This window comes from Sceloporus undulatus, chromosome 1 (genome assembly GCF_019175285.1).
Source record: "Sceloporus undulatus isolate JIND9_A2432 ecotype Alabama chromosome 1, SceUnd_v1.1, whole genome shotgun sequence".
NCBI classification, from domain to species: domain Eukaryota; kingdom Metazoa; phylum Chordata; class Lepidosauria; order Squamata; family Phrynosomatidae; genus Sceloporus; species Sceloporus undulatus.
Genome location: NC_056522.1, coordinates 319,018,495 through 319,034,589, shown reverse-complemented (window position 1 = coordinate 319,034,589; position 16,095 = coordinate 319,018,495). Strand labels below are relative to the sequence as shown.

General features: G+C 39.1%; 1 protein-coding gene across 1 annotated transcript in view; it reads right to left on the bottom strand.

The window, feature by feature from the left end:
- SPTBN5 (spectrin beta, non-erythrocytic 5) overlaps positions 1-16,095 on the bottom strand; it is a 163,205-nt gene that overhangs the window by 61,279 nt on the left and 85,831 nt on the right. The window contains exons 37-42 of the mRNA XM_042460065.1: positions 14,108-14,263; positions 11,118-11,309; positions 8,047-8,139; positions 3,942-4,060; positions 2,385-2,499; positions 1,520-1,633 (exon numbers count right to left, since the gene is read on the bottom strand). Of these exons, the coding sequence (XP_042315999.1) occupies positions 1,520-1,633; positions 2,385-2,499; positions 3,942-4,060; positions 8,047-8,139; positions 11,118-11,309; positions 14,108-14,263 (789 nt within the window). The remainder of the gene's footprint in view (positions 1-1,519; positions 1,634-2,384; positions 2,500-3,941; positions 4,061-8,046; positions 8,140-11,117; positions 11,310-14,107; positions 14,264-16,095) is intronic.

The following is a 16,095-nucleotide window of genomic DNA, read 5'->3' as shown; positions in this document are numbered from 1 at the left end:
TTTTCTAAAATACTCCTTTGATTTAATAGCAATAGCAATAGCAAGTACATTTCTATACCGTTTATCAGTGCACTTAAGCACTCCCTAAGCAGTTTACAAAGTGTAAGCTAATTGCCCTCAACAATCTGGGTATTCATTTTAGTGACCTTGGAAGGATGCAAGCCTGAGTAGAGCTTGAGTCCTTCACTGGTATTGAACTCATAATCTTATGGTTTGTGAGTGAGTGGCTACAGTACAGGCATTTAACCACTGCACCACCAATATTTAAAATATGCATACCTCACATTTCTGTTCACAATAAAACTGCACAAATGGCTAATTACCAAAAGGTAATTAAAAGGGATAACACAGTAAGCCCATTACAATTGAAAAATAAACGAACAAAGGCCAAACGCGTTTCGACTAGAAGTCTTCATCAGTGGTCATGGTAAACTGATATTACAGCCTTGTAAAGTATATCATATAATATGTTGGGACATCAAGTCACAGTAAGCAAGTTGTTGGTCCTCTTGGACCTAGTATGATCCAGCCCTTTTTGGAGGTGTAAAGGAATTTATCTGCCATTGCACTGGCGCTATGTATGTTCTGACACCTCCTTATGTTTGTTGTACTATTAGGGATTTGCAGTTCTCAAGCCTAGTACTTTCTGGCAATACTAGCCTTGTTTACATTAGGGCATGGCATACAGGCCAGCACAAGCCTGTCTGTGTATAGGATCGCATATATTCTATGCATTTTTATTCTTTTTGCTTTCTATTATTATACACTGTTTTAATAAAATTACTGTGTTTTCTATTTTTATCCCCCCTAGACTTTTGGTTTTCACAGTTGTTGTTTTGGGTTTAGGGTATCACCTTCAAGTTTTCCTCAACCTTTTTGCTGCCACCAGCCATTTGGGGCCCAGAATATGCCTTTTTTTTTTAAAGAAGGAAGTGATCAGAAAATGATTTCTGATCACTTCTGGTTGCTAAAATGGCCCATGATTGTGGCATTGTCCTGCAGGGTCAATGTGGCCTCTAGTCTCCCACAATTGCCCAGCTCTGGACTAAAGAAATGACGATAAGGATATGTGAACTCTTTTTTGCAATAAGACTTTTTATTTGTACTATATGAGGCTAAAGCTGCATCTGCTCCACTATCAATGCCATGGCTCAGTGCTATGGATTTCTGGGAACTGGGACTAGACGGTATAAGAACAAAGTGTTTCTTAATTACAGAAAATGGTCATACAATTCTTTGTTCTTTTTCTGAAGTATGTTCCTGACTGAAGTGTATAGCTTCTCATTTGCTAATACTCTGTGAGTCGCCACAGAGTGTTATATTTCCAATACTCATATTATGTAGTAGACATACATGTTGATTCATATTATGAAGAAAAATACGGATCCATTGGAAATGAGTATGATATGAATGTGATTATTGCACTTAAAAAGGTGTCTATGAAGGGCAAAATTCCAGTGGACATGTTCATAATATTTACCATATCCATTTCACATATCAATGACTTCTTGTCTTTTACCTCCATTTTAGACGGAATGATACCAATTTCTCTCTCCATTTCTTCATGTCTCCGGATTAGGTTTTCAGTACTTGCTATGTCTTTCCCATAATCCAGTGTCTGAATTAGTGCAGTCTTGGTGGTTAAGGGGAATAAAAAAAAAAGGGGGGGGGAGGTAAAATATTAGAACACAGACCTTTAAATGGTTATAGTTGAACAAATATCACTAAATTTTCCCTTTAATTTTTAAAATATTTTATTGATTTTAATAATTCAGTTACAATACATAACCATACAAAACAATCTTGCAATCTCTCATTCCTCTCTCCACCTCTTAAAATCCTTCCTTATTGATCACCTAGGTGATTAATCATAATCTTTTAAGCATATACATAAGTGGCCCTCCACATTTAGGCTCTGACTTTTGCAGATTTGGTTACTTGCGAATTTGATTCCCTCTAGAAATCTCTAGATCCTCCAGCACAAATCTGCCAAAGAATTGACCACACAGTCACACACAGAAATTCCTAGAGAGGTGTTCTTCCAGGTAAAAAATATAGTGTTTTTTTATTTGCTTTCCCCCCACTTTCATGGAGGCCCTGTGCCTCTAACCCCAGTAAATGTGGAGGGCCCACTGTATTACAACTCTGGGCAGGGGGAGGGGAATACTACTATTTCCACTCTTTCATTAGTTTGTAGAAAACTCAAACCTAAAGATGAAAATTGCTGTAATTTATTTGATGATGTTAAGGTGTGTTCTCCCCAGATTTTCTTTTTTTGCATATATTACAATAATTTCTGCATCTCTCTCAGTTTATTTGCATTGTGAAATATTCACTTCAGGGAAATAATAAAGGAGATAAAGGGGATGAACAAAGCAGATCACCTTTTCTGTGATTCTCTCTGTGATATCATCAGTTTCTCTGATCAAGGCATGGATCTCCAAAGCTCCTTCCAACTTCCGCCTGTAAGCTTTTAGATCACAATGAAAATTGTTCCACCTATATTGAAACAATTTTTAAATACATTATTACTAATACAGTGTGGAAAGAATATTTTAAAATACTTGATTTTTCCCTCCAAAAGTAGGTTTCTCAATGTTGGCTAAACCTTACGAAAAGAATCCTAAACAGGTGATAATCCTTGCAGTTCAGGACTTATTCTGCATGAAAATGAATTTTTGTGTGTGCAGAAAAAGCACAGGGTTTCTTGCTCAGACAACAGAATTTCATGTGGAAAAAACAACAACATTTCCATGTAGAAAATGCTGTTTTCTGCACAAAAAATGTCTATATGTTTAAACAGAATGAGGCTTAAACTACTAACTGTCTTCAAAACTGTGTGGATTCAATTATTTTCTCACAGCAAGGAGGAAAACTATAAAATAATAATAATAATAATAATAATAATAATAATAATAATAATAATAATTTTTATTTATATCCCACCTTTATAATTGCATGATCAAGGCGGCTTACAAGACAAGAAACAATAAAATTCATTCTTGTCTGCACGAATGACATTTGCAAAGATTTAGATCCATACATAATATGTCAGTGATGATTAGTTCCTATTAGCTTTTATATCCCTCTCTTACTTCTGTAAATGTGTGCATGTGTGTACTTTTCTTTTTCACGTCTTTGAAGTGCAGTCTTTCAGAAACAAAAAAGAAGACCTTGGAAGAAAAGTTCCTGATGTAGAGGTGTACAATTAAAATACCAAGGATGAGGGGAGTACAAGAGGGTGCTTGTGGTCCCCAAGCTATCTCTCAGTCCAAATAGTGTGGATAGCCTTGGTGACAGCCCCCCTGGGTTAAAAATGCTGCTGCTGAGTGCTAGGTCAGTGAATGGTAAACCAACTGCCATTCAGAACTTGATCCTGGAAGAACAAGCTGATCTGGCATGTATAACAGAGGCCTGGGGGGGGGGGTAATCTCTCTCTCAGATTTGCCCACCAGGATTCTCTGTGCAGCAGCAGGCAAGACCTGGGGGGCAGTCAGGTAAAGTTGCAGTGGTCTATCATGATTCCATCCCCCTGACCAGATGCCCCCTCACACAGTCTACAGGTTTAGATTTTGAGTGTATTTATTTAAAGGTGGGTAGCTGGGACAGAATAAGGATTCTGTTGGTGTTACTGCCCACCCTGCTGCACAAGAGTCTCTTTTCCTGAGCTAGCTGGAGTGGTCTGTTGCTACCCAGCAGTATTAGCTAGACCAAATGTCCCCATCATTGTTCCTAGAAGGAGATTTATGGAAATTATATATATTCATATTTTTACCTGAAGGGAAGCATAGCACAGATGTAGAATCCATATCAGATTTAGAAGCATAACTATGGCAAATACATGTGTAGAACAAAACAGTAGTCCTGCCATCCCACTTCAATGCCGAAGCTGATCAGCTTTGATTGAACATTTGGGCAAAGGTATGGATCTCCACACATACCTTTCATTGAGCTGCTTTCGTCTCTGGTATATTGTTTTCATCTCTTCTGTATTGTCTTTCTCTAATTGTACAGCAATGGCATTGATGGCACTGATGTGGGCATCATCCACTGTCATTCCCTGTAAGACCAGTGTCAAAGAGAAACAGATTGATTTAGGCAACAAACCAGACCACAGCTCTTTTACGCTGAGCCTTCTAAAGCCACAACTGTGGTTCAGAATGGTACTGCTATCTGCCACACCTCGCAAATTTAGAATTGAAATGAATGACCACTTTTACTCAAAACTAGCTTTGTTCCCTCCTAGAACACCATAAAAATGGAGTAGTGTGAACATGTTTTACTCTTCATTGCTGTTCACTTGCTCACTCTGGACTTCAAAGATGTGTCAAAGAAACTTGCCTCCATGAATAGAGAGATTAGTGTAATAAAGACAACAAATTATATACAACAGTCCAGATGTCAGCATTTAAGCTAAGCAATGCATCAAAGCAGTCACATGATTTATCATTTATAGTGGTTTTGGAAAGTCTGCCCAGCATAGTGCATACAGCAACATATAACTATTCATGAAAAACTTGTTTATATATTAGCCAATCAATGAAATGCGGTCATTAAGTTATAATGGAAAATTACTAAGGAAGTACCATGTGAAAACTATTCATGTTGAATCTTTTGCTTACATTTGAGAATATTATTATTAGTAGTAAAAAGCACCAGTTAGTTGATAATGTCAGAATGGTTTGGAAATGTTTAGTCTGCTTGTGCTTGAGATGCCTAAGAGGTGAATACTATGCAGCTTCTAATATTTGTCCTGGTTGAGCATACATTTTCTTCACCATGGCTCTACTTACTTTGACTTAACGGTCACCCTCTGACCTTTCTGTTTTATGTCCCATGGAACTATCTACATAGGAATATTGTTCTTTCTGTTGGTCAGGGCTGAAGAAGCAGCTCCCTCTTAGATGTTGTTGATCCTCACCATGATTGGAACGGGTGGAAATGATTGTTTAACAATATCTGAAGGACCACAGATATATCTGAAGGGCCACAGATATCCTGGGTATCCTGTAGGTGCTGAAGTCACTTAGAAATTACAGTATATCTGTACAAATATATTCAGATGTTAGGCCTGAAGTAGACTTCTGGCTGCTTTGGTGGCGTGGTGTTTAGATGGCGCATGCCCCCAAAGCATGCAGAAGCTGTGCCAAGGGTGTGCTGAGGTGGGAAAAGCCACCCTTTCCAGGAGCAGATTATATCTGTTCCTGCTGGTGCGCCCATTTGGGACTGCTGCCATGGCCCGCTTTGAGAGTGGGCCATGAGATCACCACGGTCCCATGCCAATCAGTGCAAGAGTGGCCTCTGGCCCTTCCCTTTGACCCATCTGCGTCACCTCCTAGTCAGCAGACCTTTTGTAGCTAGGACTACCAATAGGAGTCAGTCTTCACTGTTCATTTAATTTTTAATCCAATTTTTGTTTTCACTGACTCCTTTAACTTGATTCTTTTAATTGTTCTTTTCAAAAAACATTTTGATTAGGAGACTGGAATTGAGAAAGGAGGTTTGGTTTAATGTGGCTTTGGCCAAGAACTCTAGTTACTGAAAGGGAAGCATAGCACAGATGTAGAATCCACATATCCAGATTTAGAATAATTAGCATAACTATGGCAAATACATGTGCAGGGTGCTTCTCAGAAAACTTTATCCTGCAAGAAAAGTAGCAGTTTGTGCCTGTATGCCACATGTGTGTGAAACAAACATTAGGTGGCCATGCTAATGCCTCCCAGAATATCACAGAAATATGGCTTCTCTCTTCTTGGGCAGACTGCAGAAAGAAATTACAGGGCCAGACTAGATATAACAACATCTGATGGTAAAACTAGATGTGACATCAATTCAGTAAAGGGTATCTGCTATTTTTAGAGAGAATGAATAGAGGTAGGGATTGGGATCCTGGTAAGGTGTGTGTATCTTAAACATTTGCTTCCAGTTATAGCCCAACTGCTCCCTGTCCCCTGCTGCCTATGTCTTTTCTTTGGCTTGGAAAGAAAGTTCCTATTGCTACTGGTGGAAGCTTTTCCTCATAATCTAAATAGCAGTTGTAGGGTAACCATCTAGATCAGGAGTGGGCAAAGTGTAGTCCACAGGCCACATGTGTCCCCCAGGTTGGTTTTTGTGACTTTCAAATGTACTAAATGCCATCTAGGGGATGTTTCTATCATGTTTGGAGCCCCCCTGAACCCCCCAAGAGGGTCAAAATGGGTGTGGGAATTGCCTCAATGTGACCCAAAATGCTCTCTGGGGACTCAAGAAGGCCCCAAATCATAGTGAGAATGTTCATGATTTGGGGTGGGGAAAGGAGCGATAGAGAGATTTTATTTATTTTTTTAAAAAATTATGATGTCTGTGTAGGAAGAAGGAATTATTGTATGTATCAGAATAATAGTTGTGATATATATCATTTATTTATTTTTCTTTTAAACCCCCCCCCCCTTACCCCACCAAGGAAAAAGGGTTTGGCAGCTTCAAACTCAATATGACATTGAAGGTTCAACCCCCACCCCCACCATTTCTGCATCATATTATTAGTGAGTGCTATGGGCTTTACCAGTCTGCTTCAGCTATTAGGTTTCTTGCTGTGGTCATATGGGACCCAGAAATTTTTAGTCCTGTCTGGTCTAGCAGTACTGATTTTCTGTAGCTGATGTGGGACCATTTAGGTATTCTGCCCAGAATTGACAGATGCATTTTCACTCATATGTTTTGGGGAACAGGAAACAAATATGAAGAAAGTTCAAGTTTTTCTTGAGATCTCTGTGTTTTCAGGATTATTATGTAGATAATATTAATTTTCCTTTTGCCATTATGGGTAGGAAGCCCAGGCTGAGGACATTGGTACAAAGAAAAATTGACAAAACTGGAGGAATGCTGGAAAGGAGGAGGATGCCAACAGACACATCCAAATTGTCCATGGGTTTCTGAGTGCACTCTGCCAGAAAAATAGATCACTTTCTGAATCCATTTGCTGTGGTTGCAAGTTAGCTTTAATAGTTCACCTCTGAAAGACGTCAGCACAAACAAAACTGGATTAAGTGGATAATGTGTCACTACAGTGACTGGTTACAAGTGTTTAACACATTTCAATGCCTAAGTTAGCACATCCATACCCAAGGGGTTGCATGATAAGTCAGCCATGATGATTCACCATCACAGAGGCAGAACCTGAGAGGTCACAACAGAGAAAGATGAAACAGCCAGCTGTCATGTCATGCTGCCCTTGCTCAAAGTGTTACTATATTTTCACTAAATGCTAATGTTGTTTTGAAAGCTAATCTTATCAGGGCCATATTACATTACTGTAATTGCATTATATTAAATCCAATCAATTCTGCCTATCAAGAAATAGTATCAAATTTTAAAAGATGAAAGGATTTTGGTATGGTTAACTCAATACCTCATAAACTGGATATGAAAAAACTATTATGAAAAATATTTGGTTCATCAGAGCTTGAACTGCAGGGCACCTCTGTACTTTGTGTAGTACAGTACACTGATGTTAATGCCAGTCTTTCCCATAGCAAACACCCAGAGTGCCACTGATGGGCAGACATCTGTAAGAGCTCGTGCATGAACATCTGGAATGTATCAAGGTGTCATGTTACCCTGAAGTATGTATACAATTACTGAAAAGATGCATGACTGTATGTCCCTGCGTGGTGGGGTGAGCTACCATTATTAGTCCCAGCTTCTGCCAACCTAGCAGTTTGAAAGCATGCAAATGCAAGTAGATAAACAGGGACCACTTCAGTGGGAAGGTAAACAGCGTTCTGTGCAATCGTGCTGGCCACAATCATGCTGGCCATATTACAGAGTAGTCTCTGACAATGCTGGCTCTTTGGTTTAGTAATGGACATGAACACCACCCTCTAAGGTCAAACACAACTTGACAACCTTTATGCCCTAATCTTTACCTTTACCTTTATGTTCTAATCTTTTCACCCTAATCTTTTACTGATCTATACTTTTATCAGCCAAATTGACATATAACATTTACGTGTTAAAATGTGAGATGCTACCTAGCCATCAAAGTTCAAAAATCTCTCTTACCCCTGATGATCCACGGAACTCATTCAGTTTTTTAATGAGCTGTAGGCAATGCTCATAGTCATTTCCAACATCACCAATATTAATCATGACTTCCTAGGAAAAATCAAAGAGTAAAATTAGCATCCTACACTGTGCACACTGAACATCCAGAGTGTGTTTCTGGTGGTTTTCCCCAAACTATCACATGGAGATTAAAAGTGGTCTAACTTTCGTAAAGTATACTTTATTGCACTGCACTGTATTATGAAATGATTTAGTCACAATATTTGCAGCACATATTGTTTGCTATAGATGTAAATACAAGGGGTGAACATTAAATTCCTCCTAATTAAAAAGTCATTATGAGACTACACACATGGGCCAAAAAGCTGCCATTCTGGTGTTCTCCTGTTAGAACGATGCACGGTCCAAACGACACTCCTGGTGCAGGCAGTTTGGATGACGTCTGGCATGTCCTGCACCAGAACTGGGGAATCACAAGGTTGATATGAATTAAAATAATTTTCCTGTTGTTCTGGATCTGTTGGGAAGATCCATAGCCTTCCATTTCTGCACTGCAGCAGCTGTCTGCAACCCTACCACAGCAGATCATTCATTCTGACTTTAGAAATGAATGACCTGTGGCAGCAGCGGACATGCTGGGTGGTGCAGTGGGATGTTCTGGCATAGAAATGGAGGCAAGGTAATGGGGGAAGGTTGGAGAAGCTGAAGGCCCAGGATACTTTTACAGTTGTTCGGCCAAGAGGGAGCTCAGGTCGGGCGTCCCTCAAGGGACAGCATTTTGTGCCCAATGCTGTTCAATATTTACATGAAGCCGCTGGGTGAGATCATCCGGAGACATGGGGCAGGATGTTATCAGTACGCTGATGATACCCAAATATATTTCTCTATGTCTCAGACTGATGCAGTGAGTAAGGATGACATCTCTCCTCTGAATGCCTGTCTTAAGGCGGTAATGGTCTGGATGAGGGAAAACAAACTCAAATTGAATCCAGGTAAGACGGAGGTACTTGTAATAGGGACCCCTAATCCGGGAATGGAGTTATGCCAGTCAGTTCTGGATAGGGTCACACTTCCCTTGAAGGACTCTGTCCGCAGTCTTGGGGTGCTCCTGGAGTCATCGCTCCAACTGACGGCTCAGGTGGTTGCGACGGTCAGGAGCACCTGCTATCAGCTTCAGCTGCGCCCCTTCCTGGAGCAGGGAGACCTAGAAGCAGTAGTACATGTGCTGGTAACCTCTCGACTCGACTTCTGCAATGCGCTTTACATGGGGCTACCCTCGTGCCAAGTTCGGAAACTTCAATTGGTACAAAATATGGCAGCCAAGATGGTCATGGGCACATTCAGAACTGCCCATATTACACTGGTACTAAAATCTCTCCACTGGCTGCCTATCAGTTTCCGGGCAAGGTACAAGGTGTTGGTTCTAACCTTTAATGCCCCACATGACTTGGGTCCTGGCTACTTGCGGGAGCGCCTACTTCCATATAATTCTCCCTGCACACTTTGGTCTTCTGGGAAGAATCTCCTACAACCTAAGATGTTTTTAATGTTTGTAATTTTTATCTTGTTTTTAAAAAATTTGATGTATTTGTTTGAAATTTTATAATGTAGATACTGTTGCAAATTGTACATTGTTTAGTACCTCTGTTGTAACCCACTTTGATCTCCTTGGAAAAGCGGACTATAAATAAACAGTATTATTATTATTATTATTATTATTATTATTATTATTATTATTATTATTATTAAGAAAAAGACCAGACTCTCAGCGGAGGTCCAGAGGACCTTCTCATCAGCCGCTCCCAGGCTCTGGAACAACATGCCGGATTAGATCCGTCATATTACCACCTTGGAAGCCTTTAAAAAGGCTATTAAGACGGATCTCTTCCGGCAGGTCTTTCCAGACTATGTTAGATCCATTAGACTTGCCTCCCCCTCTATTGATACTGATATCAAAATTGATTTATACTATCACCCCCATCACTGCCCTAGAGGCAGACTAATTTCTTACGTTAATATATCCAAAATTTTAGTGTATTCCTATTGTACAGTTTTAAATCTTTTGATGTTTAATCTCTTTTTATGGGTTGATCATTGTTTTTATGATTGGGGGGAGGGTTGGGGTTTTTGGGGTTTTAAATTGTAATTTTTAATTGTTTGATGTTTTATTTATACTGTTGGCATCCGCTTTGATGCCTTTGTGAAAAAGTATAATAATAATAATAATAATAATAATAATAATAATAATAATAATAATTTCTTTAGAGTGCCCTGGACTATACTGGCCAGTGAAGACAAGGCCTATGATAACGAAAAGTGAGAGGCCAAATGAAAGGCTCTATTGCTGTCATAGCATTTCTTCCCATACCAAACATAATGGCTCTTCCAATAGTACTCATTTATCATTGGCTATTAAGATATTTAGAATTAGGTGTTGCTAGGACCAAAGGCCAAAGGCCACGACAGAAGTTGAATGGCACGTGTGTGTCATGCACAAGCCCCATTATTTTCAATGGGGCTCGAGCATACGCATTATTTGCCTTATGCCTAGGGGTCCAGAACAGATCCCCGTATAAGGCAAGGGCACACTGTAATTCACTAAAGAAATTTGAAAAACAGCTGTTCAACATGTTCACCATAAAGCCTGCATTCATTGGTTTAAAAGCACCAATAACATCATGCAGCTTTAGCATTTTCAAGTGTCCATGGCTAAAAATATGTTTTCTAACAACTGTATTGGCCTGTGGATTTCAGGGCCTGCCCTACTACTAGGTAGAGTGTGAGCCAGCTCCTGCATGCAATAGATATTCTTAGACTGAAACAAGTGGTAAGATATTAGATAACATAGCTGTGTGATGTGCCCTGCCATGTGATGTGGCCAGTCCACTGCTTTCAGTTGTGGTGGAAAATGCTGTTCTGTCACTACTGTTGAAGTAAGATTTAGCTGCCAGGCTTGTCAGCTTTTATACATGGAATGGGAAGGAATGCCATCTTGTCCTTTGCTTCAGGCAGCAAAATGACTCATGCTGTCCCTAGTGAGTTGCAACTTCCCAACAGAGTCTACTGACCTTGTCTCTAATCCAGGCTTCTGCATGGTCCACTTTTTGTAGAAATTCCAAGAAATCTCTATTTTCTTCAAGCATCTTTCCACGTGCAGCAATAGCACTTTTCAGCATCTCCCAATGTTCTTGAAGTGAGCGAGTTTTATGCCGAATATCTCCTGATTTTGGATGATTCTGGCCTAGTAGGATATCTCCCATCTTCATATAATACAAACAAAATTATTAGTAAGGGAAAATGTACTGTCATATATGCTCATCTATAAATCGAGAAATTCATGCCCCAAATTGACTCCAAAATCCCAAGTCAACTTATTTACAGGTCAGTATGGTAATGTGATAGCAGCTCTTTCAGATTTCGCCATGAAGTCAGAAAAGCAGTTGCTTTCTCTTTTCAGCCAAGCAGAAAGAGTCCTAGGTAATTGATTGATAATGCTGTTTGGTTAAGAGTCCCTTTCCCTCTGCACGCCTCACTGTCTGGGGCATGAAAGCTGAAACGCTGAAGCAAAAAGGCTCAATTCAATTAGAGTTCCTCTTGCTGTGTGCACACATACACACAATGAAGGAGCTTCCAAGTTTTACACTTGACTTATCCATGGGCCATGGCAAAATCCATAATTTTGGCCCCAAAACCTGCCCTCAACTTATACATGAGGTCAACTTATAGTCGAGTATATACGGTAATATTTCAATGCTGCTTCTAACAAAGTACAACTCCAAAACATAGAAAGCTAAATTGGACAATCCATTAAATGTGTGAAAGCATTTAATATCAATTGCAATGCTTCAGTCCAGACAAGGAAAATCCAGACAGGGACTCCAGGGGAGGACTGTGGTGTCAACTGAAGGACTTCCATCTCCATGCAAGGTCTTTGGACAAGAGCCTTCAGTCAGTCCTTCACCCTCACAGGCACATCTTCTCAGGGGATGCTCCCAGTCTCTGCAGCTCCCTTGCTAGGGAGGCTAGGATAGGTCTCTCCTTGCTGTCCTTCCAAAAGGCTTTTGGGAATGACTGTTTATATGGAAACAATTATGTTGTGCTGTTTTTATGTTTGCCTTTTTAATGGGTATATATTAAATGGTTTAATTCTATAGATAGTTTAATTTCATTAACCATACTTTTGGTATGTTGTTGTTGTTGTTGTTGTTGTTGTTGTTGTTTTAAAAAATCTGTACATGCTTTAATTATTGAAAGCTAGCTTCAGTCCCAGTTCTGGTTAAAAAAAAGTGAGATATAAATAAACAAAATTTTAATACTGATATTACTAATAACAAAAAGATTTAAAGGAACCATATATAGCACTTTAAGGCCATTTGAGAAGAAGAAATTTCTAGCATATAATTATATAGACACTAAAATACTAGAAAACATTTTTTTGACTTAGTCTCAGTGAGGAGTTCTTTATATCTTGTTATGATGAGCAGTTCAACATGCCTATGTTTTTGAATACTACTAATGATGTAGCCATTTAAAATGAGAGATAGAAATTGAAAAGTTCTAGCTTTGTAATGTTGCCTGCTATCTGGAAACTAGTCAATGGGAAATGGGTAGGCTACATACTTACAGACATTACACTCTCTCCCCCTTAGTTTGCTTTGGACCCCTTGATTCTTCCCACCAATTCCTGTGTAGCTGTAGTTGGTTGCTCACTGGAACCAAGGCTGTGCCAGCACTGCAGAAATAATCCAGTATAAAGTATAGAGTGCATGAAAATATTCAGATGTAACATAATGGAAATGGTTACCATATTCACTTTGCAGAAGCCTGGAATTGGCTGCAGCTGGGACTCAAATCAGCAGGTGATGTCCAAGGTCACAGTGTGTGCCAGAAGCACATAGCAAGATGTAAATATACTGTGTCATCTTTGCAAGGGGGAAGATATTCCAAGATGCACAGGAACTTGTATAGGAAGAGGCTGGACAAGTGGCCGCCTGGCAAATGTGTATATAAGCCCAGATGTCCGTTTGTACAGTTTGGGGGGTTTGTAGATGGTGGATGGTGTTGGTAATTGCTCTCACTTGTGTCTTTGCAACAAATAAACAAAGTGCCTCTTTGGAGATAAGCCAGGTGTCGGTGTGCCTTTTATCTGGCAGCTGTTTTCCTGGCATGCTCCGGCAGCTAATAGTTGTTTATCTTCATACAAGGCTTCCAAGTTTACTCTGCGTGCTCACGTTTGCATCAACAACTTTAACTGCTATGACTCTGGGAACTATAGTTGCATGAGACATTTAGCTTTCTCTGTTAGAGAACTATGGTGCCACAACAAACTACAAATCCCAGAATTCCATAGCATTGAGTCATGGTAGTTAAAAAGGTTCAAACTGGATTATTTCTGCAGTGCAGATGCAGTCCAAGTTGGAATTTCCTGCACTAGGCAGGCAGATTGGACGAAATGGTATTCAATATCCAGACTCTACAATTCTGTTTTCCCCCTCTCCTTTGACCTGAGTTGACCAAAAGTGAGGTTTTTTCCCCATCTACTCAGCATTTCAGTGTAGGATAGACCTTATTCAAAAATATATATAAATTCCAAAAAGCAACCCTTAATTTTGCTATTTTATATAAGGGACACCATTTTACTATCCATAGTATTTGATAGGACTTGAATATCCATGGAATTTAGTATCCACAGAGGTCCTGGAATCAAACTGCAGTGGATACTAGGGGTTCACCGTATTTTGCTTCAGCTGATTTTCTGCCTGTTTGTAAAAAGTTGTTTTTCATAGGCCCACCTTATTGTTGATAAGAAGCAGCAGTTATGAGGAAGGCCATGGAAACAGTGCACAAATAATAACTTCACCAATAGCAACCACCAACGTTCAGTTATACAGCATACAACCAATATACCCAGTACACTGAAATTAATAGTTGTTCCGTTAGAAAGTGACCTGAAGTATCTACACATTTGAGAATAAAGGTATCTTTCCCCTTTTTTCTTAATACCTGCAGAAGGTGCTTCCAGGAACTAAAGACCAGAGCATATACATTCAACACCTACCTTGTTAACAGTAGCTATTAGATCCTCATGAGCCAGAATCTCAGTCTCAAACACCTGATGCTTCTGAAGAAGCTTCATTTTGTCACTCAGATTGCGGGGATTTTGAAAAGAAGAGTCCTCCAGCTTTTGTATACACTCATCAATCCAGCTCTCTGCCTGTCATCATAAAACAGTCAACATATTCAGTATATGGAAAAAAAACCTTCTGTGTAACATATACCTTCTCCAAAGACACACTTTATTGTGAATCAGAACATGACTAGAAGCCTTGCAAATAGAAACAATGGAAGTCTATCTGCATATTGTGGCTACTGGTAAATATCATGCTGAAAGAAACCAAAGATTCACATTGATGATGATGATGATGATGATTATCTGATGACATACATATTTCAAACCTTCTCTGAATGAAAACAGGGTTGGAATATGCCAGTTAAACTCAACAGTTTACAAAGTGGATGAAAATTGTATTATTGTGAGGTTTGTAGGAAATGTGGAACCAAAATACCATTATTTTTTTAAAAAATGCTTAGAACTGGAAAAATGTTAATGGAAAAATGTGTACAAAATGCATCCATTACGAAAAATGCATAAATCACAGATTTCCTTACATTTAAATTTGATGAATCAGTGAAAAGGCAGGTGGAAAATGTATATGGAGAATATGTATGAGTTTTCATTCAAGGAGAAAAAAAAGTCTTGCAAGTGAATGTGAACGGGGAAAGGACAAAAATGTATGCAGAATTTGGAAGGGCCTTTTTTCATACCCTTACCAGAAAATAATGTAGGAAGAACACTTTGAAGAAAATTAACTTCCACAAAATCTGAGAATTGGTCCTTAGGTTAATGACAAATGTTAAGTTTCAGAAGGGCAAGTACTCGCTTCATTTCTTGTTGGATTTCTTGGATTACTGGAATAATACCCTGTGTAGCAACCTATCCTTATTTCATTCCCTCAAAAAATATGACATTCCCTCAAAGATAAAATAAAATAAAATGGAGATTGTTGTGAAAGCACCTCTGCCTTCTAGTTTTTTTTAATAAAAATATTCCAGTTGGGTTCCCATTTTGTCATTAGCACCTAGGCAACTAATCCTGCACACATAGCTGGAGGGTTTTAAATCTGGGATGGCCAGAAAATAGATCTGGAATTACTGGTAGATTCCCATGTGATCATTCAGGATTTCTGATGCTTAACAGTTTAGGAACAGCAACAAAATAAGCCACTGTACCTAAAATTCTACTCCTGAATGAAGAAAATGTACAGTAGTGATTTGTGGGGAAGGACAGTTAGCTCTATTCCTTTCTGGCACTCAAATCCAATTTCTGGTCTCGGAAATCTTTAATCCAAAAAAAGACTCTGGATGATGGAACCCAGAGTCCAAGAAAAAAGCAAAGGAAGCCCAAAGTCTGCCCACCTCTGCTCTAAATATTTTGTGGATGAATCCACAAAAATGAGTTCCCACATAGTTCTTCCAAGAACTTCTAAAATATACCATGTCCTTTGCATTCCTATGGATAAAATATTCGTGGTAATGGGCCTCAGTTGAATTACTAGTCTTAACTAGAGGAACCCTATTTAATCAATGGAACTTATATAATATATAATATTGACTTATGATGGTGCTTGTATTCAGGGGTTTACTCAAGTTGAGGTTAGCTGTTGGACTTAGGCCTCAGAGTGTCTGGCGTCTCAAAAGAAAAATATGGAACTATACCACATAATATCAGTAATGGTTTTTGAGTTCATGTTTCATATAGCGTGGCTGCTTATATGCAGTACATTTTATGTACATAGGCATTGTGCTAGTCAACAGACTAGTCATCAGAAAAGCTGGCAGCAATAACCTATGGTTATTGGATAACCTGCTTTGAGAAAGCTCTGTAGCTACCTCCAAAAATAACAATTTCATTCTACCAAGTCTGCATCACTTTGGTAGAAACAGAAATTGGGAACATTACTTTTTGGATTTTTAGATTGTTATTTT